The 26571-nt window shown below is 35.4% G+C and overlaps 1 protein-coding gene across 2 annotated transcripts in view; it reads left to right on the forward strand.

Moving 5' to 3' along the window:
• The window catches only part of NECTIN3 (nectin cell adhesion molecule 3), a 116266-nt gene that overhangs the window by 13220 nt on the left and 76475 nt on the right, over positions 1–26571 (forward strand). For both annotated transcript variants that reach the window (XM_081076673.1, XM_081076672.1), the window contains exon 2: positions 23457–23798. In XM_081076673.1, coding sequence (XP_080932799.1) covers positions 23457–23798 — 342 coding nt within the window. The remainder of the gene's footprint in view (positions 1–23456; positions 23799–26571) is intronic.

Below are 26571 nucleotides of genomic sequence, written 5' to 3' on the forward strand. Positions count from 1 at the left end.
GTTTTTTTCTTTTTTTAACACCACTGTACAGTGTTTGGTTTCATGACTAATCCATAATTTTGGTCAGGCATTTGGATTATTTTCATTTCGAGGCGTTTATGAATAGTACTGCTGTGAACATCATTGGACCTCACTTTTGGTGGTGGAATTGCTGGTTCCTTTTATGCATGGTTTTATTGAAAAAGTTTTCCAGTGCCTATAACAGTTTGTACTTCCCATCAATAGTTTATAAGAGTTTCAGTTGCTCTACATCCTCATCATCCCTTTATAATATCAGTATTTTTCTTTTAACCATTCTGATCAGTATTAATGGTATAACACTGATTGTAATTTGTGTTTGCTTGATGGCAGAGTTCTAAGGATTATGGTTCATTTGAATATTCTCTTGTGAAGTGACTGTTAATTCTCTCCCCATTTTATTCAGTTTGATTGTCTTTAGTCTTTTTATGGCTTTGTAGGAGTTGTTGATGTATGCTAGGTATGAACCCTTTGCCAGTTATATGTATTGCAAATATCTTCTTCCACTCGAGCCTTTTCACTTTATCAGTGGTTATCTATAGATGAATAGAAGTTCTTTAATATCTATCCATGTAAGTCAAAACCAGTCTTTTTCTTTAGAGTTATTTCTTATTTACAAAATCTTTCTCTAGTACACCATGATGAAAACTTTTTCTCTAGAGCTTTTTTTTTTTTTTAATTAATTTTATTGGGGTGACAATTGTTAGTAAATTTACATAGATTTCAGGTGTACAATTCTGTATTACATCGTCTATAAATCCCATTGTGTGTTCACCACCCAGAGTCAGTTCTCCTTCCATCACCATATATTTGATCCTCTTTACCCTCATCACCCACCCCCGACCCCCTTACCCTCTGGTAACCACTAAATTATTGTCTGTGTCTCTAGAGCTTTTTTATTTTGCCTTTACTGTGATAGATACATCTAGAATTTATTTTTGTGATTATTAATAAGGTTCATATTTTTAATCCTATCACTGTTTCGTCAGTCATCACTTTTTATGGAAAAGACCCTCCACTGTGCAGTGCTGCATTTGTAATAAATTAAGTAGCCATATATGCTTGCATTTATTTTTGGACTCTCTCCTTTTTTCCTTTGGTCCATTTTACTATCTGCACAAGTATCACAATGTCTCATAGCTTTATAATGTATCCTGGCATTGGGTAGAGGAAGGCCACCCGTTCAAGTTTATCATGGCTACTCTTGGTGGACCTTTTCTTTTCCATATCAATTTTAGTAGCAGTTTATCAATTTCCACAAAAAACCTGGGGTGTCTATTATGAGCACATTAAATCTGTATGAATTAATGTAGGGCTAAATTGACATCTTTATAGTATTGAATCTTGCAATTAGGGTTTCCAGGTGGGAATTCCCACCCATTCTCAGGAATTTTTTTCACTTTCCCATTCCCGAGATATAAACTGTTTTCTGTTCTCCATAATGAATCATTTCCACAAAGTGATGGCCGTTACTACCAACCACCTGGATTCAAGGAGCCGATTTTCCCAATTTCCCGACCAACTTTTCTCAGGATTCAAGAACGGGAAAAGCGAAGAAAATTCCTGAGAACAGGTGGGAATTCCTGCCTGGAAACCCTACTTCCAATCCATAAACCTGGTTTACCTCTCCATTTACTGAAGTTTTCTTTATCTTTCATAAAACTTTGTGTTTTTTTTTCTGTGTCTAGTGGTCTTGCATTTTAGTGGTCTGTATATTTTAGATTAAATTTAATCATAGTTTATAGATTTCAAAATGTTACTAATTGTTTTCGACATATAAAAATACAGTTTATTTTGGTATCATGACCTTATATCCAGAGATCTTGCTGACTTTATTTTCTTCTCATACTTTGCTGAATCTTTTGGATTTTCCAGGTATACAGTCATACCATCTGTGAATAACAAAAATCTTATTTTTCTCCAATCCTCACACAATTTTTTTTTCTTTTTCTTTACTGATTGCACTGATTAGGATGTCCACTGTGATGTTGAATTAAAGTGGAGACTGCAGGCATCATTGTCTCATTCCTAATCTCAGAGGTAAAAAAGTGTTCAGCATTTCAAAATTAAGTATGTTTACTGTAGCTTTTTTAATAGAACCCTTTTTAAAATCAGATTAGGAGTTTCTAGTTCTAATTTGCTAAGAATGTTTGTCATGAATGATGTTTAATTTTATCAAATGATTATCTTAATTTTGAGATGATCATATGATTTTTTTTTCTTTTTTTATAATGTGGTACCCATGGAAGTACAGACTTGGGAGAGGTTCAGACTTTGTTGAGAAGGTATATTTGAGGTCACCTGATACGAGAGGAGGCTGGAACTGGTTTGGAGTTATTAGGCAAGGAATAATGTATCTTCTGGGAGTGCAGGTGGTGGATGAATGTGTAGCTTGAATTTGGTGCTAGTGGGGGCAGTAGACCTTCAAGAGCATTTGGGCTGCATGGGATCTTTGTTTTTGTGTTGTGAGGACTGAGGAATAGTTATTGCCAGGCCAAGGCTTCAAGGTTGTAAAGGGACTGAGTCTTAGGCCCGTGGCTGGTTCTGCCTGATATTCTCACTCACACTGTTGACTCCTAGTCTGTCTGCATTGGACATGGAAGGAGAGTGTCTTCCTTCTGCACTACCCTTATAGCATTATCTGAGAAATCTTAACACCATGTTCACATTAAAGGAGAAATATTTAAAGTCATTTCACTTACCACACAGCATATATGGAAGGTTTATTTGGAGTTGAGAGACAATGAATTGATAACATGTACATCTCCATAGCTTAAAGTTACTTTAAAGTTCAGACATACTATTAGAAGCTAAGTATTATGTATTTTGTATAACTCTTAAGCCAAATGAAATGAGAAATGCATGTATAAATGATTTTCTAGAAACTGAGAAGTAGAGATCCGTGTAAATAAAACGTTTAGTTGAAATATTTAGAAAATGTATAGAATGTAGAAACCACATAAATGTAATTCTTTTTAAATCTCTAGTAGTCGGCTTTTTGAACATCATAACTTGTATTGACTTCTGATTTATGTGATACTTGTTCTGTAGATGCTTATTTACTGCTTTAGGATATCAGATTTTGACAATTAACCATATTTCATCAAATATGAGAGGCCATTAAGAGATACATTATGATTTTACATACTATTAAGGAAGAAAAACACAAACTGCTTTCCTATAACTTAGAATTTTTATTTTATATGTATTGACTTATTTTATACTTATTGGACTTTTATTTCATTCTTATCAACATTGTAGTCATAGGCATATTTTTTTTAATTACCATAAATTGTGTGCATACATGAAAAGCAAAATATAAGTGGAAAAATGTTTAAGGTGTCCCTGTTACTTCTTCACATTCAGAGCCCTACTTCTTCGTATTGTTTTTTGCCTCCTGTGCCTTGAGGAGCTCTTTAATGCTGTCTTCTTAAAAGATGTGTTATACAGTCCCCTAGATCACCCTTAGATTCAGGAATTCTCTAAGAAGACTCACAGGACTCAGCATATGGTTGTATTCAAGGCTATGATTTATTACAACGAAAGCTCCCACAGTCAGCAAAGGGGCATGAGGCAAAGTCTGGGGGAAACCAGGCACAAGCTTCCAGAATCCCTTTCCAGTGGAGTCACACAGGACACACTTCCCCCAGGAATGACTCCTGACAACCTGAACGAAATGTTGCCAACCATGGAAGTTCGTTAGAAACTCTGGTTTTTATTGCGGGCTGATCACATAGGCACTCCCTGCCTAGCGCATACCCAAATTCTAGATTCCCAGAAGGAAAGTAGGTATTCATCATAAACCATATGGTTTGTATAAATAGTATAAGCACAATGAGCCACTGTTACCAATTAATGGTGAGAACTTTCTCAATATCTAAGGTCCCTACCACCAGCCAAAGGCTATCATTGTAAAAAGGCCTTTTCAAAGATAGCAGGTTAGGCTTGCTGTGGTAACTCTTTACTACACAAAAGACCATGTCTGAGATTTTTCTGAAAAGCCTCTAATATCCATACTGAAACTTTTTATTCTGGCGCTATCCTGATCCTGCCAGAAGGAATTAGTGGAACATATGGTCGTTTGATTTAAAGTTCATAGGTTATAGGGTTTCATGCCATCAGTCAACACCATCAGGCATAACAAGGAAGTTGGCATATGCTCAGGCTACCTGTACCCCAGTTTTAGAGATGTGGAAAAATATGCATCTTGGAGTCAATGGAACCCCAAAACTTTTTCGCAGATTGCTTGCTGTATTGAATGCCATATTGAAGAACTTACCCGGATTCAAAGGATAACAAATATTTGCTGCTGAGATGATTTTTATGGAAATTTTGGTGGAAGAGAGTAGAGTGAATTATAGCATAAATTTCTTGGGTTTGACCATCTTTTGCACAGAATGCAGACGAAAGGACAAATTGCCAAACATTGCTGAAAACGAGTAAACATCTAGTCTAGTAATATTCAGCCTCCTTCTTCCCAGTACTCTTCCCCCCTGAACAGTTTTACACGTACAAAAGTGAAGCTGCTCTAGTAGAAGTTCTAAGCACTGTCCTTTGAAATTCTCTCGTGTACTTTTTACCCACCTCTTCCTTAACTTACATTATTAGAATTGGAACTGGAGAACAATTTGAAACCACTTTTCTAATCCAGATTTTTCCTTCTCTAGACGAGGACTCTGAGACTTATTGAGGTTATAATTGTGCTTTTCTTTGGTCTTAGTCTGTAAAATTTTTCTCTGGATTTGGAACAGAGAGGGAAAATACTTCTAAATCAGCACAGTGATTCTGGGACTTTTGAGTGGTCTGTAAGTCTAAACATCTTCCTTGTTTCCATTTATATTGTCATTACTCTTGTTCTGGGCATTTATTCTCTCATGCCTCCTATAGAGGCACCTAGAGCCTCTCTTATAGAGGTTTCCTAGAGCCACCGGAACAAATTACCAAATTTCCATAAACAACATGGTGGCTTAAAACAACAAATTTATTCTCTCACAGTTTTGGAATATAGAAGTCCCAAGTCCCATGTCAGCTGGGCCACATTTCTTCCAGAAAGCTCTATCCTTTGAGTCTTCTGCTTCTCGGGGCTATCAATGTTGTTCTTTGATTCGTGAGTGCATAACTCAATTCTCTGCCTGTGTCTTTACATGGCCTTCTCTGTCTTTCCTTTGTGTGTCGTTTATAAGAACACTTGTCATTGGATTTAGGACCCATCTGCATAATCCAGTATGTTCTCATCCCAAGATCTTTAATTAGATGTGCAAAGACCCTTTTTCCAAAAAATGGAATGTTCACACCTTCTAATTGTTTTTTCTGCATCTGTGCTTTCGTTTTTTGAACTATAATATGTGAACTTCTGCTAGAAGAATTTTCTTAATTCTCCTGCTCATTTTTTTGGCTTCCTATATTTTCACTCTACGATATTACTTATTGTTTCCTTCTTGCTTATTTATAGTTTCCGTGATTTGGCTGTAAGCTCTTGAAGGGTAAGGAACATACCTTCTCCTTCTCCTCCACAGCAAAAGCCTAGCTGATTCAGGTAGGTGTTAAGTAAGTGTTAGTGAAAAAAATGAATGTGCAAACAAACTGAATTAAGAATTTGCATTTCTGGCTTCACCTTTGTTATTCTGTTATCAATACTTGGATTTTCTTGACTTCTTCCAAACTTTCCTTGCATTTTCTGTTTCTGTAAATTTCTTCACTTTTGTTCTTTGTGCTTTCTCTGCTTCGAAAAACTCAACTTGCCCATGATCTCGCTTACATTTCACTATTCTTCCACAAATTTACCCAAATAAAATTAGAATCGCTAGTTTAGGCTTAGCTGAAGGAAAATTTTGCTTTCTCAATGGAGCTTTTAACACACTTCTCACATTCCTTCTCCTGAATCTCTGTATGTCTGTACCCTTAGCTAGGGTGTCTCTATAAGAGTCATATGTTCCATTTTGCCTTGGAATGTCTAGGTTTACGACTGTTATTTTGGCATAATTATCAATAATGCTCCTCCACTACCCTTTCACTCTAAAAAATGTTTTGGCTTGGATGACAAGTTATATGGTCACTCTACCCATAACATTCTTGTATGTCTTTTCTAGATTCTCAGCTTTTAGAAATCTCAGACTATTACTGTTTTCTACCTTACAGTACCTAGTACTTAATATTCAGTAAATAAAACTCAGTCATTATTTGCACTCTTACTATGTGCCATACATACTATATTTTGTCCATATTAGTTCACTATTTTTTTCAACCTAGATTTGTCTTGTTCTGTCTAATCCCAAATGTCTTTCAGTTACACCAGCCTTGCAAAATCTTAACTCTAAATTAGTCCAGCTGTACAAATTCTTTGTAGTTACCTCTCTTCTACTAGTGGTGTTTGGAGAGGGGAAGAAAATCATGTAACCATGAGATTGGCGCCACTACAGAATCAGGCTTTGGCTTCAACTGGACATCAAGCAATTCTTCTAGCAGTTCTTCCTTCAGTGCTTAGTCAGAGCACACTCCAGTGTTTGAATTTTTTGTTAATTTTCACTGAAACCTTATTAAGTGATAATAGTCCCATTTTATAGATGATAAAACAGGCTTTCAAATACCCAGGGTCATACTGGCAGTAATTTAGAGGTCTGTGTGTTCTTGAATCTAGGTTAGTCTAGCTCCAAAGTTCTCTTTTTTATCCCACCCTGTTCCACTCACAATTTTAAGTCTCATTCTTGGGTCTGAGAAGTATCATACTGCTGAACCATTAGCTCCATGTATTTGTTTAGAGATAACTCTTTTAAAACAGTTAAGTTTGAGATTGACTTTTGGATTATTAATGAATGCATATTGTATAAATATGTGTATACATTTTATGTGGGTCATTATAGGCTATCATTTTTGAGAATTGATATTACATTAGTGTCTCCAAAGCATTAGTTCTTTAAAATGTCTGCTTCATCTGAGAAGATTTATATGCTCATAGGCCTTCGGTTTTTATGTATTTGTTAAAATAAGGTTAAAATAAATTAAAGAATCGGAAGCAAATTCATTCGTATGATTAAAAAACTTTCTTTGGTTGAAAATTGGTTACTGTTGATGATAAATTTTAATGTTAGAATAATAGTAAAGCCTAAGATAATACAGTTACTATAGTATTGGGGGGGGATACATTTTATTATGATTACAACTCATAAATTCATTTAAACAATTTCATTGTTTAAAATTTGGCACAGTTTCACAAGTGGAGATGGAAATTGAAAGAGAAATTCTTAGTAATTGCTATGAAATTTCATTCTGCCATACATTTCACCTCTGCTGGAAGTAGTCCTGACTTAAGAACTACAGTCCCCCTTCACCTTTTTATTTTGAAAAATTACTGAGCTTTTGAACATCCCAACTAATAGTCTTTCTAGGTGTTCTTTCTGTGAAATATTTAGAATTTCTTCATAATGTACTTAGCATGATGGAGTTGAAAGATTACGTTTTGAAGCCCATAGACTGTGTTTTGCCACTGGCAGAAAATAAAAACAAATCGTTTCACTGTCACTATAAAACGAGATTACGTAGGTGCCCTGTAAATTCTCTTCCTGATGTAAGATTTTGTGCTTCTGTTCTGAAAATATGAAGGAATTGTGTTTTTAAGTTTAAATTCAGCTGAAGAGAACCTTTATTTACATTGGCTAGTTAAATCAGGATATTTTTTTTATTTGAAATTAAAAGGTACTGGTTGAGAATAGATGGTAGAAACGACATTTTAGAAACATCATTTTTATAAAGGCTGAAATTGCTAAAGATTAGTAGAAATGATACAATGGGATGGAATCTATATTTAATGTATAGGAGATATTGTAGTAGATATATGTGATCTCGTATCTTTTATTCCTTGTGTTGGTTACTTATAAATCATTGTAGTAATCTGAACTTTTGAAACTTACCTCTTTGAGGATGATTTTTTTGCTTTATAGAAAACTCTAGAGCTGTAATTAGAAAAGTTAACCTTTATTGAACTTCGGTTCTAGAGTTTCTGTATGTAGAACTTTGTGTAATGAAGAAACGTAATCTGCACTCCTTAGTCCTAACGTCACTTGCTGCATGTGTCAGTTAAGCACTTGACATACGGCTAGTGTAACCGAAAACCTGAATTTCAAATTTAATTTTAATAAATTTAAATAGTAGCCACCTGTGGCTAGTGGCTGCGATGGTTCTGTTCTAGGTAGTGTTCAGTGCTGTGTCAGGATAACTGGAGGACTAGTTCTAGTTCTCTGCTGTGTCGTTTCTGATTACTGCCTTTTACCCACTGTGGATTAAGCCTTCTTTCCAATGTTATTTCCATATTTTGGCCTCATAGTAGGTCTGTACTTAGCCTGGGATGGTTTTCCTAGCCTATGAAAGTCTTAGAATTCCAAGCACATCTTAAATACCACCTGTTGCAAAGCTTTCCTTGATCCTCTGGACTATGGTAAATGGCCTTGTCTCTTATTAGAGTACTTTCCCCTTAATCACTGGTGTGCATTCCAAGACCCCCAGTGGATGCCTGAAACCATGGATAGTACCAAACCCTATATATGCTATGTTTTTTCCTATTTATACACATGTGATAAACTTTAATTTATAAATTAGGCACAGGAAGAGATTAACAATACCTAATAACAAAGTAAAAGTTATAATAATATACTATAATAAAAGTCAGGTGATAACTTTGGGGCCATTATTAAGTAAAATAAGGATTATTTGAACACAAGCACTGCGATACTGCAACAGTCGGCTGCTAAGTGACGTACGGGTAGTGTACACAGAGCTGGTATGCTGGGCAAAGGCAGGCTTCACGTCCTGGGCTGGATGGCGTGAGACAGCATAGGATTTCATCATGCTATTCAGAACAGTGCACAGTTTAAAACTTATGAATTGTTTATTTCTGGAATCTTCCATTTAGTATTTTCGGATCTTGGTTGATTGAAGGTAACTGAAACGGCAGAAAGTGAATCCAGAGAGAGAGAGAGAGAGAGAGAGAGAGAGAGAGAGAGAGAGAGAGAGAGAGAGAGAGAGAGAGAGAGAGAGAGAATGTGTGTGTTGGAGGCTACAGTAATCAGAAAACACCTTTCACTACCATATATACCAACCTGCCTGTCTGTACTAGTAGACTCTGCCTGCTACAATGGGTGCACAATGAATAGCCAATAGTATCCCTTCTAATCCTGTACCACACTGTCTCCTCTTCTCAAAGATACCACTGTAACAATTGTCCCATCTGTTGTCTCATAAACGTGTCTTTTCAGTAGTTTTAATCAGCTTAAAAATATGCTGTATCTTCCGTAAAAACAAAACATTCTCTTGACCCATCGTCTCTTTTGAGCTACTGTCTAATCTCTGCATGCCTTTGTAGTGAAAATTGTAACAAAAGTTACCTATTAATGTATACTAAATGCTCTAATCCCTCTTCTATTTTCAGTTTTTTTATAAAACATTTACTGGGTATAAGTGACATATCGTAAGCTGCACATGTATAAGATGTGCAATTTGATAAGTTTTAACAGAGGTGTACACCTGTTAAATCATCACCATAATGAAGATCGTGAATGTTACCCATCACCCCCAGAGTTTCCTTATGTTCTCTGTAAATCGTCCCTCATCCCTTTCTACTCCTTTCCTCCAAGCAAGCACTGACCTGCTTTCTGTCACTATAAAGTAGTTTGCATTTTGTAGAGTTTTGTATAAATGGAATCATACTCTGTATACTGTTTTTCTGTCTTCTTTTAGCATAATTATTTTGAAATTCATCTATGTTGCATGTATCAGTTTAATGCCGTTTGTTGCTGAGTAGAATTTGGTTATATGAGTAAAATCCCTTTTACAATTTTAGAGCAGTTTTAGTTCACAGGAAAACTGAATGGAAAGTACAGAGTTTCCATATACCCCTGGGGCCCCTCCCACACATCTTCCCCTCCCCTGCCATAGCCAACAGATCGGCATCCCCTACCAAAGTGGGACATTTGTTGTAATTGATGAACCTCATTGACACATCTTATCACCCAAAGGCCATAGTTTACAGTACAGTTTACTCTTGGTGTTGTACGTTCTGTGGGTCTTGTCCAATGTGGAATGACAAGCATCTGCCAACTATAGTATCCTACAGAGTAGTTTCACTGCCCTTAAACTTCCCTGTGCTCCACTTGTTCATTTCTCCCTCCTCTCTGACCCATGGCAACCACTAATCTTTTTGTTTTTTAGTTTTGTCTTTTCCAGAATATCATATAGTTGGAATCATTCAGCATGTAGCCTTTACCGAGTAGCTTTTTTAACTTAATGTGATTTTAAGATTCCTTTATGTCTTTTTGTGGCTTAATAGCTCATTTTTTTATAGCATTGAGTAATACTCCTTTGGATGTACCACAATTTATCCATTCACCTGTAGAAGGACACCTTGGTTGCTTCCAAGTTTTGGCAATTGCTGAATAAAGTTGCTGTAAACATCCATGTGCTGGTTTCTGTGTGGACATAATTTTTCTACTCATTTGGGCAAATATTAAGGGGAACAATTGCCGAGTCTTATGGTAAGACTATGTTTAATGTTGTAAGAAACTGCCAAACTGTCTTCCAAAGTGGCTGTACCATTTTTCATTAACACTAGCAATGAATGAGAGTTCCTTTTGTTCCACATTCTTGTCAGCATTTGGTTTTGGCAATGTTTGGATTTTAGCCATTCTGATAGGTGTGTAATGGTACTGCATTGTTGTTTTAATTTGCAATTTCTTAATAACGTGACCCGAGCATCTTTTCATATACTTAAATTCACTCTTTATATATTTTCTTTGGTAAGGTGTCCAGGTTTTTGACCCATTTTTTTAAATTAGTTAATTTTTATTAAACTTATTGGGGTGACGTTAGTAAGATTATATAGGTCTCAAGTGTACATTTCTACAATACATCATCTATATATCACGTTGTATATTCACCACCCAGAGTCAGTTCTCCTTCCGTCACGATATATTTGATCCACTTTTCCTTCTGTCATTCCCTTCCCCGCCTTACCTTTTGGTAACCACTAAACTGTTGTCTGTCTATGAGTTTTTGTTTCTTTGTCTTGTTCCTTTCTTGCTTTCAGTTTTATATCCCACATATGAGTGAAGTCATATGGGTCTTGACGTTTTCTGTCTGACTTATTTTGCTTAGCATAATCTCAAGATCCATCCATGTTGTTGTCAATGTTATATACACACAGTGGAATGCAGTTTAGCCCGTTTTTTTATTGGGTTTGTTTTCTTATTGTTGAGTTTTAAAAATCATATTTTGGATAATGGTCCTTTATTAGATATGTCTTTTGCAAACATTTTCTCCTAGTCTGTAGCTTGTCTTATTCTTTTGATACTGTCTTTTGCAGAGCAGAAATTTTAATTTTGGTGTTGTCTAGCTTATCTATTATTTATTTCATGGATCATGTATTTGGTGTTGTATCTAAAAAGTCATTGCCATACCCAAAGTCATCTAGATTTTTTCTTATGTTACCTTCTAGGAGTTTTAAAGTTTTCTGTTTTACATTTAGGCCAGTGATCAATTTCGAGTTAATTTTTGTGAAGGATGTATGGTCTGTGTCTATTTTTGCATATGTATGTCTAGTTACAGTATTATTTGTTTAAAAGACTCTTTGCTCCATTATATTGTCTTTGCTCCTTTGTCAAAGATCAGTTGACTATAGTTACGTGAATCTATTTCTGGACTCTGCTTCATCAATCTATTTGTCTATTCTTCAGCCAATGCTGCACTGTTTTGATTGCTTTTTGAAGTAAGTCTTGAAGTCAGATAGTGTCAGTACTCTTGACTTTGTTCTTCGTAGATATCGTGTTGACTATTGTGGGTCTTTTGTTTCTCCATATACATTTTTAGAATCAGTTTGTTATATCCACAAAGTAACTTGCTGAGATTTTGACTGGGATTGTATTGAATCTGTAGATCAAGTTGGGAAGAATTGACATTATGACAATATTGAATCTTCTATCCTTGAACATGGAATGTCTGCATTTATTTAGTTCTTTGATTTCTTTGATCATGTGTCAGTTTTTCTTATGTAGATCTTGTACATATTTTGCTAGATTGATACCTAAATACTTAATTTTGGGGTACTAATGTAAACAATGTTGTTGTTTTTATTGCAAATTCTACTTGTTCATTGATAGTATATATGAAAGCGATTGTATACTGCAACCTTGCTATAATCACTTATTAGTTTGAGGAGTTTTTTTTTGTCAATTCTCTCTGATTTTCTACATAGACCAGCATGTCATCTGTGAACAAAATTTTATTTTCCTTCCCAATCAGTATACCTTTTATTTCCTTTTCTAATTTTATTAGCTAGAACTTCCAGTATGATGTCGAAAAGATACAAGAGAGGGGATGTTTTTGCTTGTCCCTGATTTTACTCGAAAAGCTTCTCGTTTCTCACTATTAAGTATGATGTTAGCTGTACCTTTTTAAAATAGATGTTCTTTATCAAGTTGAAGAAGATTTCGTCTACTCATAGTTGGGTATTTCTTTTTATTGCCGAGTAGTATTTCATTGTATGGGTATACCATCATTTCTTTATTCATTTACCTGTTGGTGGACATTTAGGTTGGTTCCAGTTTTTGGCTATTGCAGATAAAGCTGCGGTGAACATTTGTGTATAAGTCTTTGTATAGACACATGCTCTTTTTTCTAATGAATAAACATTGAAATGGGTGGATAATATGGTGTGTTTGTGTTTAACTTTATAAAAAGAAACTTCCAGTGTGGTACAATTTTATAGTTCAACCAGCAATGTAGGAGAGTTTCAGTTCCTCCACATTATCTCTAATACTTATCAGTCTTTTTTTTTTTTTTTAAAGATTTGATTGGGGAAGGGGAACAGGACTTTATTGGGGAACAGTGTGTACTTCCAGGACTTTTTTCCAAGTCAAGTTGTTGTCCTTTCAATCTTAGTTGTGGAGGGTGCTGTTCAGCTTCAAGTTGTTGTCCTTTCAGTCTTAGTTGTGGAGGGTGCAGCTCAGTTCCAGGTCCAGTTGCCGTTATTAGTTACAGGGGGCGCAGCCCACCATCCCTTGTGGGACTCCAGGAGTTGAACCGGCAACCTTGTGGTTGAGAGCCCACTGGCCCATGTGGGAATTGAACCGGCAGCCTTCGGAGTTAGGAGCATGGAGCTCCAACCGCCTGAGCCACCGGGCCGGCCCCACTTATAACTCTTTTTAATTTTAGCTACTATAATGGATGTGTCTTGGTATATTTTTGTGTTCTTAATTTGCATTTCCCTAATGATGTTGAACATCTTTTCATATGCTATTTTGTGATATGTCTGTTCAGATCTTTTGCTTATTTTTATTTTGGCTTCCTTGTTTTCTTTTTAAAGAGTTTTGAGAGTTCTCTATGTATTTTGGATTCAAGTTGTTTATCAGATATAAGTTCTTTATCAGATATGTTTTGCACAGATTTTTTTTTTTTTTTCACGTTGAAGAGCAGAAAATTTTAATTTTGAGAAAATCCACTGATTGTGCTTTTGGTAACATATCTAAGAAACATTTTACAACCCATCATCACAATGTTATGTTTGAATTTCCATATGAATCTCAGAAACAGCAGGGCAATTATTCTAAAATGTCTGACTGGATTTTTTTGGGAATGTGTTGAATCTCTAGATCAATTTAGAGAGAATGAACATTGTAAACATGTTGACTCTTCTAATCTATGAACAAAGTATATCTTTCCATTTTTGGAGGTCTTTAATTTTCCTCAGCAAATAAAAAGATAGTTTTAACTGTACAGGTTTTTCATAGCCTTTGTCAGATTTATCCCTGTTTCATCTTTTTGTGTGTGTGGTGCTATTCTACACTGGTTTTTTTCCTCCAATTTTCTATTGGTAATACATAGAAATTCAATTAATTTTTGTATATTGATCTTGGGTACTACGTAAGGACTACTACTGTCCTTGCTAAACACTTATTATAGTAGTTTTTGGGGTTTTTTTTGTAGATTCCATCACATTTTCTACACAGATGATTATTTTTATGTAAGTAAAGACAATTTTACTGTTTTGTAATCTGGATGCTTTTTTTTTTTTTTTGCCTGATTGTGTTGGCTAGAACCTTAGGTGCAGTGTTGGATAGAACTCAGGGAGACTGCCTAGCTCTTTTTTTATTATTTTTATTTTTTTATATTTTTTAACATTTTTTTTAGTTTCAGGTGTACAAAACAATGTAATAGGTAAACATTTATCATTTATATCCCTCACACAGTGATAACCCCCCATCTACTACCCCTCTGACATCGCACACAGCCGTTACATTTCCACTGTCTCTATTCCATATGCTGTACTCTACTTCTTGTGTGTATATATATATATATATATATATATATATACATATATATATACACATACATACATACATACATACATACATATATATGTATAATTATAGTTGACATTATTATTCAGCTTTGGCTTCAGGTGTACGGTGCAGTGATCAGGCATCTACATCATCCCTGAGGTGGTCTCCCTAATGAGACAAGTGTCCATGGGATACCCTACAAAGTCCTTACAACATTATTGATTACATTCCCGAAATTAATTTTCAAAACCCCGTGGCTATATTGTGGTTATCGACTGTTTCCTAATCCCCTCACCTTCCCCCTTATCCCCACCCCCACGCCCATCTAGCAACCCTCAGTTTTTCCTCTATGTCTCTGAAACTGTTTCTGATTAGTTCATTCGTTTAGTCTTTCTTTAGATTCCACATATAAGTGAGATCATATGGTATTTATCTTTCTCTGTCTGACTTATTTCACTTAGCATAATGTTCTCTAGGTCCATCCATGTTGTTGCAAATGGTAAGATTTCATTCTTCTTTATGACTGCGTAATACTCCATTGTATAAATGTACCACAGTTTCTTAATCCAGTCTTCTACCGATGGGCATTTTGGTTGTTTCCATCATTAAAACAAAAATGGGATCCTACTGAATGGGAGAAGATATTTGCCAATGATATATCCGTTAAGGGGTTAATATCCCAAATTTATTAAGGGGTTAATATCCCAAATTTATTAAAAAACTCACTCAACTCCAAAAAAAAAACAAACAACCCAATTAAAAAATGGGCAGAGGACATGAAGAGACATTTTTCTAAAGAGGACATACAGATGGCAAACAGACATATGAAGAAATGCTCAACCTCCCTAACCATCAGAGAACTGCAAATAAAAACCACAATGAGATACCACCTCACCCCAGTCAAAATGGCTATCATCAATAAATCAACAAACAACAAATGCTGGCGCAGATGTGGAGAAAAGGGAACGCTTGTGCACTGTTGGTGGGATTGCAGATTGGTGCAGCCACTATGGAAAACAGTATGGAGGTATCTCAAAAATCTGAAAATGGAACTGACCCAGCAATTCCACTCCTGGGTATCCGGAGAAATCCAAAACTCGAATTCGAAAACATTTATGCACCCCTATGTTTATTGCAGCACTATACACAGTTGCCTGGCTCTTTAGATTCTCTCTGTGTTGAGGCCTTGATATCCACTCCAGGTGGTAAGCTGAGGCCAGTCATTACCAGGCTCACCTTGTGTGTCAGGTATCAGTATCCTTTGTTGCCTGTTGATCAAATGATTGTTTTAGGCAAGAGACTAAATCCTGTTACTCCTCCTTGGCTAGAAGCATCAGTCTCCATACTATTATACATCTATTCCAGTCAGGCTTTTATCCTCACCACAGTTGCTAAATTTATTGGTTACCATCAGTCTTTCCTTTTTTTGACCTATTAGCGGCTTTTGGAGTAATTGATCGCCCTCTTTTTTCAAGGAATTTGCTTTACTTACATTGCAGGATGTTTCTTGATATTCTTTCTTCTTCACTGGCTATCCTTTTGCTATCTTCCTTTTTGAATTCTACTCAACTTCCAAACCTTTAATGTTTAAATGCACCATGGTTGCTTGGTCTTTATTCTATTAATACTCTATAGATGGTTTCATTCAGTCTCATGACTTTATGTACCTTTTATATGTTAATTACTGTAAATATATCTGCGGTTCACTTTCTCCAAACAGTGTGTGTATATTTTTATATATATATATATATATATATATATATATATATATATATATGTATATATATATGTGTGTGTATATATATGTATATATATATATGTATGTATATATGTACGTATTGTTTTTTCCTAACATATTCATTTGATTGTGAAATAGGCAACACAAACTTAGCAAGTCCAAAACTGCACTTCAGAACTCCTGTAACACTTAAAAATGCTCCACATGCTAGTTCTAATTTTGGGAAATGGCGACTCTATCATTCCACTTGCTTCAGGCCAAAAACTTTGGAGTAATTTTGTCTTCTCTGTTTCTTTCAGACACAATTTTTTGTTCCATCAGCAAATCCTGTTTGCTTGTTCTCAAATACAGTATATCCAGAATTTGACTACTAATTTAACACTACCACTTTAATTACCCTGCTCCACACCCCATCTTCTCCCTCCTGCATTAACAAAATAGTTCATACCTGGTGTCTTCGGTTTAGTCGTTGTCTTCCTCCTATCTATTCCCAACAGCAGTGATCCTTTTAAAACGTACATTAGAATGCCATGTTCCTGCTACAAATTCTCTATGGGTTTCCCATTTTATTCAGGATTAAAGCCAAATCTTAACTATTACCTCTGTGGTCTGGTCCCCTGCTACCTCTGTGGGCTCACCTCCTGCCATTTTTCCTCACTTCACTCTGGAGATATTGCGAGGTTCTTCTCACTCTTTCACTTTTTTCAAGTCTGTTCCAGTGTCCTCTTAAAAAGGCCTTCTTTTATCACTCTTAGATCAAAAAACTATGATGCTACCTTAAAGTAATTCCTATTCCTCTTCCTTTATTTTCTTCCATAGTTCTGATATCTTTTTATTTTCTTAATTTTGTTTCTCTGATTAGAATGTAAATTCCATGAAGATATGGATATCTGTTCAGTACTGTTCCCAGCACGAAGAACAGTGCTTGGCACAAAATACGTACCTAATGCATACTGATAAATGAATGCCCTGGGTTCTTTCAGCCTTTTCTTGGGGAATGTGGTCGAAGTTTCTCCTTAGAATATAGCATTTCCTGTGATCACAGAGTTATCTAATCATAACATGACAGGGAGTTAGAGATCCTTTCATACTCTTAATAGTATTTGAGTTTGCAGTTTAGAAATAGTTTTCACATTTTATTATTTAATTCACTTGGCTCTAGTCTTCTATACGTATTTCTGTTTTTAGTCTCTGGTGATTTTGTTGAAAAGACATTTTTGTTACATTTTCAAAGTTGACATAACTAACATTTATCAATTTAAAACAATTTGAATTATTGAATGTGGTAATAAATTTGATTCATCTAAAATGTTTTAAGTATGCTGAAATAGTTGAAGATGTCTAGATGCTGTGATTTTGCTAGTTTCTTGAAAATGTATACTTATTTCAGTTGCTTCAAAACATTCTAAATTATTGAAGACTCTGAAAGGATCTATACCGTAGAGATCTTTGGAAGTATTATTTGGAGTTGAACACAGAATATAATAAAAATGTTGCATTTGCAGAATATTTGCATATACCTATTTTGTAGATCCTAATATTTGAAAGATCTTGGAACTTGTAATGTCCAAGATGCCTGTCCTTTCCTATAGGTTGAGGAGTGAGATGTAGTAAAAGATAGTATCATAGTATCAAAAAGGATAGTATTAAAGATAGATTTGTGATGACTTCTGTTACTCTTTGGTTCATTGCTAGAAGTGGGAGAGGTAAGCAGGTGAACTGATGCCAATTTATTCATACTTCCATTTCAAACGCTTTAATGTGATCTCTATCTAATATGAATCTCCAGTCTTTTTGTTTTTATTTGTAAATAATCCATAGAAGTTATAGCACATGAGTCATTATATTTTGTTTTTCTGTCACAAGCTTATTTTAATAGAGGCTGGTTTTCTTTCTTCTTTTTTTTTTTAATTAAGGAGAGCGCAGTTTTTAGTGGCCCATGCGGGGATCAAACTGTCATCTTTGGTGCCATCAGCATCACGCTCTAACCAACTGAGCTAAGCAGCCACCCTAAGCTTATTTTTAAGTACATGTATTTCCAGATGATTTGTATCTTCTGGGCATTCTAAGTCCTTACTGAATGACTATTCAGATACACATGAAAACTCCAAGCTGTTGTTATTTTCATGGATGTAGTGTTTTCATGAGAGCTACAGATAGTGGAAAAACACTTCTTTCTGAAAGATAATAAGTTCAGTTTAATTAATTGGCTAATGATACAACAGTTATAAATCAAGAGGACACACAGAACAGAAATGGAGTATCAGATTTTCCCATGTTTTTCGTGGGCCCCTAGAAGGTGCAGTAGCCAGGAACACCTTGTGACAAGTTTAGGGTCTTGCCAGATATGAAAGGTTCAATCCTTTGCTGTTCTTTAGCTTCTTTATATTCTAAGCTTACAGCGCCATTAATGAAGAACATGCTCCAAATAATGGAGGTCTTTAGTAATAAATATTTATGTTCCCCCAGGACACATTCTGCTCTTCAGTCAAACTCCGCTTCATACGGGAAAGGAGGGGGAAGGGAGTAGGTTCAATGTTTGGGAGACTTTAAGTGGTGAGGCATTCTGACATTGATTTTGGTCCAAGAATCACCATAGAAAATCTGTTTCTCTATGGTTTTAAGATTCTGTGGGGGACAATCTTACGCAGTAGTGGTTTTTAAAAAACACTTTGGGTTTAGTTTAGGATTGGAAATGCAGTAGACACTCCTGTTTGCAAGCAATGGCAACTAACTCTGGCTAACCAAACTACGGAAAAGGAGACACATTGGTAGAAGCTTATGGAATCTAACAGAGAGCCAAATTATAAATACTTGAAGGGTAGTATAAAGTCTTGCTCAAAGGTTTAAGAGTTGAACCAAGAAAAAATTTACATCATCATTTACTTTAGCAACTAGTAATAACTCAGGATATTTTTGTAGAAAAAAATTAGAAAGTAAAAATCACTCATTACCTCCTAGATATGAAAACAAACAAAGAAGAAAAACCTGATGTTTACATCGATATTTGTTTACTAGTAAAGTTGAACACATTAAAAATAGCCATTATAGTTTGTGTTTTTGTTTGTTTTGTTTGTTTTTTTTATAAAAATCTACCCAAGCTCTTTGTTTAGGGGCTTAGTTTTTCTGGTCAAATCTATCAACCTTTTTCTTGATGATTTTCCTGTCTTTGCTGTTATGCTAAGAGCTGCTTTCTCCATGTAAATGCAGACTATTTTAAAAATATTTTTGATGCAGTGGACACATATTTTCTTTTTTCCTATCTCCACAAACTCCTTTTAATAATGGTGGTCCACTAGGCCGTGGTTCTTACAGGTTGCAAGAAGATACAATAGCACTACCCATCCCAGATTATTCTGATATTTGCTAGAACAAAGCAGTATGGACTGGTTGGCTTAAACAAGACATTTATTTCTCACAGTTCTGGAGGCCGAGAAGTCTAAGATCAAGCTACAAGCAGATTAAATTCTTGGAGAGGACCCTCTTCCTGACTTGCAGACAGTCAGCCTCTGGCTTTGTTCTATATGGTGGAGAGAGAGAGCTCTAGTTTCTCTTCCTTTTCTAATGTCAGCATGGCGTCCCCACCCTTATGACCTCATATAAATAGAATTACTACACAAAGGCCCCACCTCCAGATACCATAGAGGTTAGGGCTTCAACATTCAGGTTTTGGAGGGACACAAACATTCAGTCCATAACGCTTCCTTTAGCCCATCTCTTCTCCACCTCCACCTGAGGCAGATAATTCTGTTTATTTTTAGTTTGCTTTTCATTGTGAAAATTACTTATTGTAAGTCATTGTGACATCACATAAGAACACAAAGTAAAAAGTAAAGGTTCTTTCTTTAATCCTCAGTAATCCCATTCCCTAAGAATAACTAGTTATCAACCAGAATATATAAAAAGTTGTTGTCAGTAGGTGTATAGTCATATGTGGCAATTTTTTTACATTTAGATATTCAGTCTGTGTGTGTCTGTGTGTGTGTGTATGTATGTGTATTTTCAGTGTAAAATGGGGATCTATTTCCAAATATTTAGCTCTTATCCTTTTAGCATGTCTTGGCTAATTCATTATTTCCCCACTCATACAAAATTAACTTTATTATATACCATATACCATTATATATGTTGGCCTGTTTGTGTACTTTGAATTATTTTTAAGATATTAATAGTAAGTTTTTTATTTTAATATTATTTCTCTCTCCTACTGGACCATTGTGTTTTTGAAATATTTCTCAGCTGTTGTCCCTAGTCTAGTTTCAAGAATTTTTTTTCAGGGTTTTTACTGCAATAGCATTGAATTTGTGTGTTAATATGGGGAGATTTTTTTTTTTTTTAAGATTTTATTGGGGAAGGGGAACTGGACTTTATTGGGGTACAGTGTGTACTTCCAGGACTTTATTTTTTTCCAAGTCAAGTTGTCCTTTCAATTTTAGTTGTGGAGGGTGCCATTCAGTTTCAAGTTGTTGTCCTTTCAGTCTTAGTTGTGGAGGGCGCGCTGTTGCCAGTTGCAGGGGGCGCGGCCCACCATCCATTGCGGGAGTCGAACCGGCAACCTTGTGGTTGAGAGGACGCACTCCAACCAACTGAGCCATCCGGGAGCTCAGCTCAAGGTGCCATGTTCAATCGTAGTTGCAGGGGGCGCAGCCCACCATCCCTTGCAGGACTGAGGAATCGAACTGGCAACCTTGTAGTTGAGAGCCCGCGAACCAGCTGAGCCATCTGGGAGGCAGCTCAGCTCAAGGTGCTCACGTGTTCAACCTTAGTTGCAGGGTGCGGAGCCCACCATCCCTTGCGGGATTCAAGGAGTTGAACCGGCAACCTTGTGGTTGAGAGCCCACTGGCCCATGTGGGAATCGAACCAGCAGCCTTTGGAGTTACGAGCACGGAGCTCCAACTGCCTGAGCCACTGGGCCAGCCCAATATGGGGAGATTTGATATCCATATAGTGTTACTGTGTTTCCCCAAAAATAAGACCTAACCAGACCATCAGCTCTAATGCGTCTTTTGGAGCAAAAATTAATATAAGACCTGTTCTTATATAAGACTCGGTATTATATTGTATCATATCATATCATATTATAATAAGACCCGGTCTTATGTTAAAATAAGACCGGGTCTTATATTAATTTTTGCTCCAAAAGATACATTAGAGCTGATGGTCTAGCTAGGTCTTATTTTCAGGGAAACACGGTAAGTATTTTCATCCTTGAACATGACATATCTTTTATTTATTTAAGTCAGTCGCTCAGTTTTATAGGCTCTTTACAACTTCATTCATAGGTGTTTTAAATATTAATGGTTTGCAAATATTCAGTCATTTTGCACAATAAATTTGTAAAGGTTATCACCTGTTATAACTTGTTGCTTTTATATTTTGTATACATTTTGCTTTCTTTATAGGCACCCACATTATTAGGTCTGGTAGCCCTTTATGGCCTTCTTAGATTTTCAAGTAATAAGTTTTTCAAATAATGAGTCTATCTGTTCCTTTCTAATACTTTTTCTTCCATTTCTTTTTCCCATCTCCTTGCATTGGAAGTTTTAGTCTCAGTTGAACAGTGATAATGATAGTACACCATCTTCTCTTGATCTTTAATAGTCCCCTTTTTTCTAGTTTATTGTGATGGCCACTGATTTGAAAAATCAACTTTATTATTAAGAATCCTTTTTTCAGTTGTTAGATTTTTTAAAAAATCAGATAACGAACATTAAATTTTATTCAGTGTCTTTTCAGCATCAAATGAGAAAGTCATGTGAGCTTTCAGTGTAATGAATAGTCTGAAAATATCCTTACATTCTTGGAGTATCCTGCTAATGGTTCTTATTCTTTAAATACAGAGCGGGGCAGTATTTCGTAATAATATATGAACATTTTAATAAATTGCTCTTTCGTTGTCCATATTTTCTTATTTAGTACCAGACTTATGATAGATTGCTAAAATACATTAGTAATTATCTACACTTGAAAGCATAATGGGGGCTTGGTACTTTTAGGGGGCATTGCTTTAAAAAAAAAAAAACACAAAACTTTTTATTCCATAGCTGTTAAGTATAGTCAGTGTGAATTGTTCTTTTTTTTGTAACATTCTCAGTCATCTCTTTGATGGTATAGTTTGCCCTCTTTATCTATGTATCTGTCTATCTTATTTATTTATATATTTATGCATTCATTTATGGGTTTTTTTCTCTCAGAAGTGCTCATAGAAATAATATAGTGTAAAATTTTTGTTGTTTAGAGCTGTTTGAATATGTTTAAGCATGTTTTTCTTGATTATCTTTTAAGTAATACCCTTCTGCATTTTTGTATTAAATTAAAAATATTGGGGCATAACTCTAAACTGTAAAGGTATTGTTTATACTTTCCACTTTTGAGTGTTTATAATGGTTTGCTTCTTAGTTTGAGTATTTAGTTTGTCAGAATACACGAGTCGTAAATTCTCCAAGGACTTGTTTATCTTTTAATATATTTGTTGATGAGCAGCATCTTGCTTGACTTTAGTATTCGTGAATATTAGCCTTATTTCCCTTAAAATGATTTAGATTTGGTCCACTGCTTTTAGGAAGGACATTAGTATTATAAGGAAGAAGTTTAATATCATTTCAACTTTTGCTTGTGGCGTTTTTTTCCTTCATTCCTGAAATGGAAAAAAATGATTTCACATTTATGTGTTTTTTAAATTAATGTTTTCTGGTATATCTTAAATGAAGTTTTATATATATATATATATATATATAGAGAGAGAGAGAGAGAGAGAGAGAGAGAGACAGAGAGAGAGAGAGAGACAGAGAGAGAGACAGAGAGACAGAGAGAGAGAGATTTTTGATAGAGGGAACCTCCAGAAGAAGATACTTTGGTACTATTTTTGGTTTGACAGATCCTACATATGTTAGTTATCTATTACTGAGTAACAAATTACTGTAAAACTTAGTAGTGCTGGAAAAACATAAATTTATTATCTCTCAGTTTCTTTGGGTCAGTAATCCATACATGGCTAAGCTGGGTCCATTTGCTTTTGTCTCTCACAAGACCGCAGACAAGATGTCAGCTAGGGCTGGGGTCTCATCTGAAGGCTTGACTGGGGAAACATCCGCTTTCAAGCTTAGTCTTGGCCCATTGTAGTGCTTTTTCCACCGCAACACATGTTGGTGGTTACTTGTTTTCTTTGAGAGTCACTCTTTGTGTCTTACATCCAACCTCAGGAACATCTAGCACTTTTCAGTCTTCGTTTTATTCAGTCGTGTCTGTGTGTGTACCTGCAGGAGGGGAGGAAGGGAGGGAGAGGGCAACAGAAGGGGAGGGAGATTAGATTGATCATTTTTAGCATAACATTTTTCCATTTTAAGAACTGTACTTTTTTATTTTCCCCCAATAGGTGCCTTAGCTGGACCAATAATTGTGGAGCCTCATGTCACAGCAGTATGGGGAAAGAATGTTTCCCTGAAGTGTTTGATTGAAGTAAATGAAACTATAACACAAATTTCATGGGAGAAGATCCATGGCAAAAGTTCACAGACTGTTGCGGTTCATCATCCTCAATATGGATTCTCTGTTCAAGGAGAATATCAGGGAAGAGTCTTGTTTAAAAACTATTCTCTTAATGATGCAACAATTACTCTACATAACATAGGATTTTCTGATTCTGGAAAATACATATGTAAAGCTGTTACATTCCCACTTGGAAATGCTCAGTCCTCTACAACTGTAACTGTATTAGGTAAGTATGTTTGAATTATATATTTTGGTGGTAGTCGAAGATTATAATAAAAGTATTTTCAAGAATATAAATGATTGAAATTATATATAAATTTCGGTTTAAACTAATTCAAATATGATTTTTCAAGTTCTGTCTTAAAAGTCTGATTCTAGGTTCTCTTGAAGTATTATCTGTATCTACCTACCTAGCTATATAATACTATGTAGTTCTTAGCTATTTTACTTTTTTCATGAAAGATTGTTTTTGTTTATTTATAATACTAACTACTGAGTTTCTTTGAAAATAATGTTTCATTATTTTCCCTCAAATTTTCAACTTTTAATTAAATTACCATCTTTAAATAGCTTTTCTGTATTTTAAAGGACTGTTCTGGAGCCATTGACACCTCATGTTTGTTTTTCAAATCAAATTTTATTTCTGCTATTGTGAATTTACATAGCTATTTGAATCTTGGGCTGTATTACTGTTAATGAAAGATACGTCTTTTTTTGTTAAAGTTTGTGGTGGAATTTAGAATGAACTTATTAGCACTAAGATAGCCACTTACAGTGAAGGATAAACCAATTTGGAAATACTGGTGAGTACTTTTGAATAATAGAAACAGGAGTAAGGAGTTATAGCAACCATAGCCATTTCCCCCAAAGTGGGCCTTTTTTAATGGGGGCAGTCTTTGCTCTAAATCTGACCTTTTGCCTGTCAGTGACTTTGTCAGATCAGCTGATAGCTCCCCTACACAATCTTTTTTCTTCACTTTTCTCCCAGATGTTACTCTTTAATAAGCCTTTTGCACTCCTCGCTTGGTCTCAGTATCTGCTTCCAGAGAACCAAACAAGTACACAGCCTCTAGTATTTAATGGCGTAACTTCGGAGTCTGGAATGCAGGAAAGCAATTTTGTCCAAATTTGTTATATATTTTTTTCACATTGAGAGATACTATGTAAAAATAGAAATAAAATGAAATATTTTAGGACTTTATATGTTTAAGACACTGTCCTGAGAGCTGTGGGGAAATATAACTTACGTTTATGAAATCGATCCTTTTGAGAAATGTATTAATGGGAAGGTATAGCATAAATATCTGAAAATTCAAGTGCAGGCCTTCAGGATAAAAAAGATCACAAAATATTCAGTGTCAAGAAAATACCTAATAGACAAATAGTTTGTATATGGAAGAGAGAGGTCATGAGAATAAACTTTTTTTGCTTAAAATTTTAGTAATTTTCCCTAACTTAATATGGTACTCAATGTTTTAAAACTCAAGACTCATGCATACTTCTTTACCTTCACCTGGTTCATTCCTTGCTCCCTGTCTCCCAAAGTCCAAATATCATAATAAACTACTTGTAGTTCTGTTAGCACCTATGTTTTCACATGTGTTTTTTCCTTCTGCCTGGATTGCCTTCTTTTTCCTTCTGTCTCTATTCGTCATACAATAGCCTTTTGTAAGCCAATTTTGAAAAATCGGCTCCTCTGTAGTTTGATGGTTTTTTGTTTTTGTTTTTTACTCTTTTGCCATTGTATCTTGAGTATGCCTGTATTGCAGTAGTTACCATATTGTTTATTATATATTTTCTTCACTGTAAACACGTAGTGGACTGCAGCTCTGCTCTTTAAAATTTAACATTATATCCCTAAAGACTATAAGAGTTCCTGGTATATAGCAGTCATACACTAAATGTTATTTAAGTAGGGTATGGAATGGATCGGTGAACCTGATAGTTTAGAAATGTATGTACAAAAAAAAAAAAAAATAGGTGAGCCAGTTCTGGAATGGTGGATAGGTTTGAGGTGGTCAAAAGGGGAAGAAGTATAGGGAGAGTAAGTGAGCCAACAGAGGCAGACAGAAAACTATATATATACATTGGGACAGAATTTTTTCAACTTTAGCATTGTTGAAATTTGGGGCTGAAATTCTTTGTTGTGCTTAGCTATCCTGTCCATTGTAGGCTGTCTAGTAGCATCTATGGTCACTAGATGCTAGTAGGAGTCCCTTAGTTGTGACAACTTAGAATGTCTCCAGACATTGCCAGATGTCCTCTGGGGAAGGAAGGGAGAGGTCATTTACTGTTAATGGAATCACTGAATAATTTGTTGATTGTTCAAAAGGTTTATGTAAAGTACAGTCAATCATTAAAGACTAGAAGATAGAGTAGGACCATGTTAAAGTAACTTGAATGTTAGGATGAGTTATTTGAGCTTCATATTATTGGAAATGTGAACTTAGTGTATGTACAGTGTTGTGCTTCTTCTCACCTTCCTTCGACTCTCAGTCTCTTACGGTTTTAAAGTGTGGTTCATGAACCAGCAGCTTTGATATCACTTGAGAGCTTGTTAGAAATTCAGAATTTCAGACTCTCAAACTGACTGAGTGATAAATCTACATTTTAGCAGAATCTCCAAGTGATCTGTGTGCACAGCAAAGTTTTAGAAAAACTGCTTTGATCACCTCACCTTGCTTAGAGGGATGCCCAACTCGTAGTAGACCTTATTTAGGTAGCAGTGGGATGAAAATTGTGACTTAGGATGATCAGTCTGCTGGTGTTGATGAATTGAAATGACGAGGTTCTGAAATCATGATGCCTCAACCGTGAGGCCATGAAATTAATTTTCTTATTTCTGCCACTTAAGTGAAGGGAGCTATTACAAAGGAATAACTAGGATGTGAGAAACGAGAAGTTTGAACATTAACAGGTTTTGAATCTTGGTAATTTAGTAGATTATGTTACCATTAATTTAAACAGGCATGTCTTTGAAAAACAGGTATTATAGGTGG

This window comes from Rhinolophus hipposideros, assembly GCF_964194185.1.
Source record: "Rhinolophus hipposideros genome assembly, chromosome: 2".
Lineage (NCBI taxonomy): Eukaryota > Metazoa > Chordata > Mammalia > Chiroptera > Rhinolophidae > Rhinolophus > Rhinolophus hipposideros.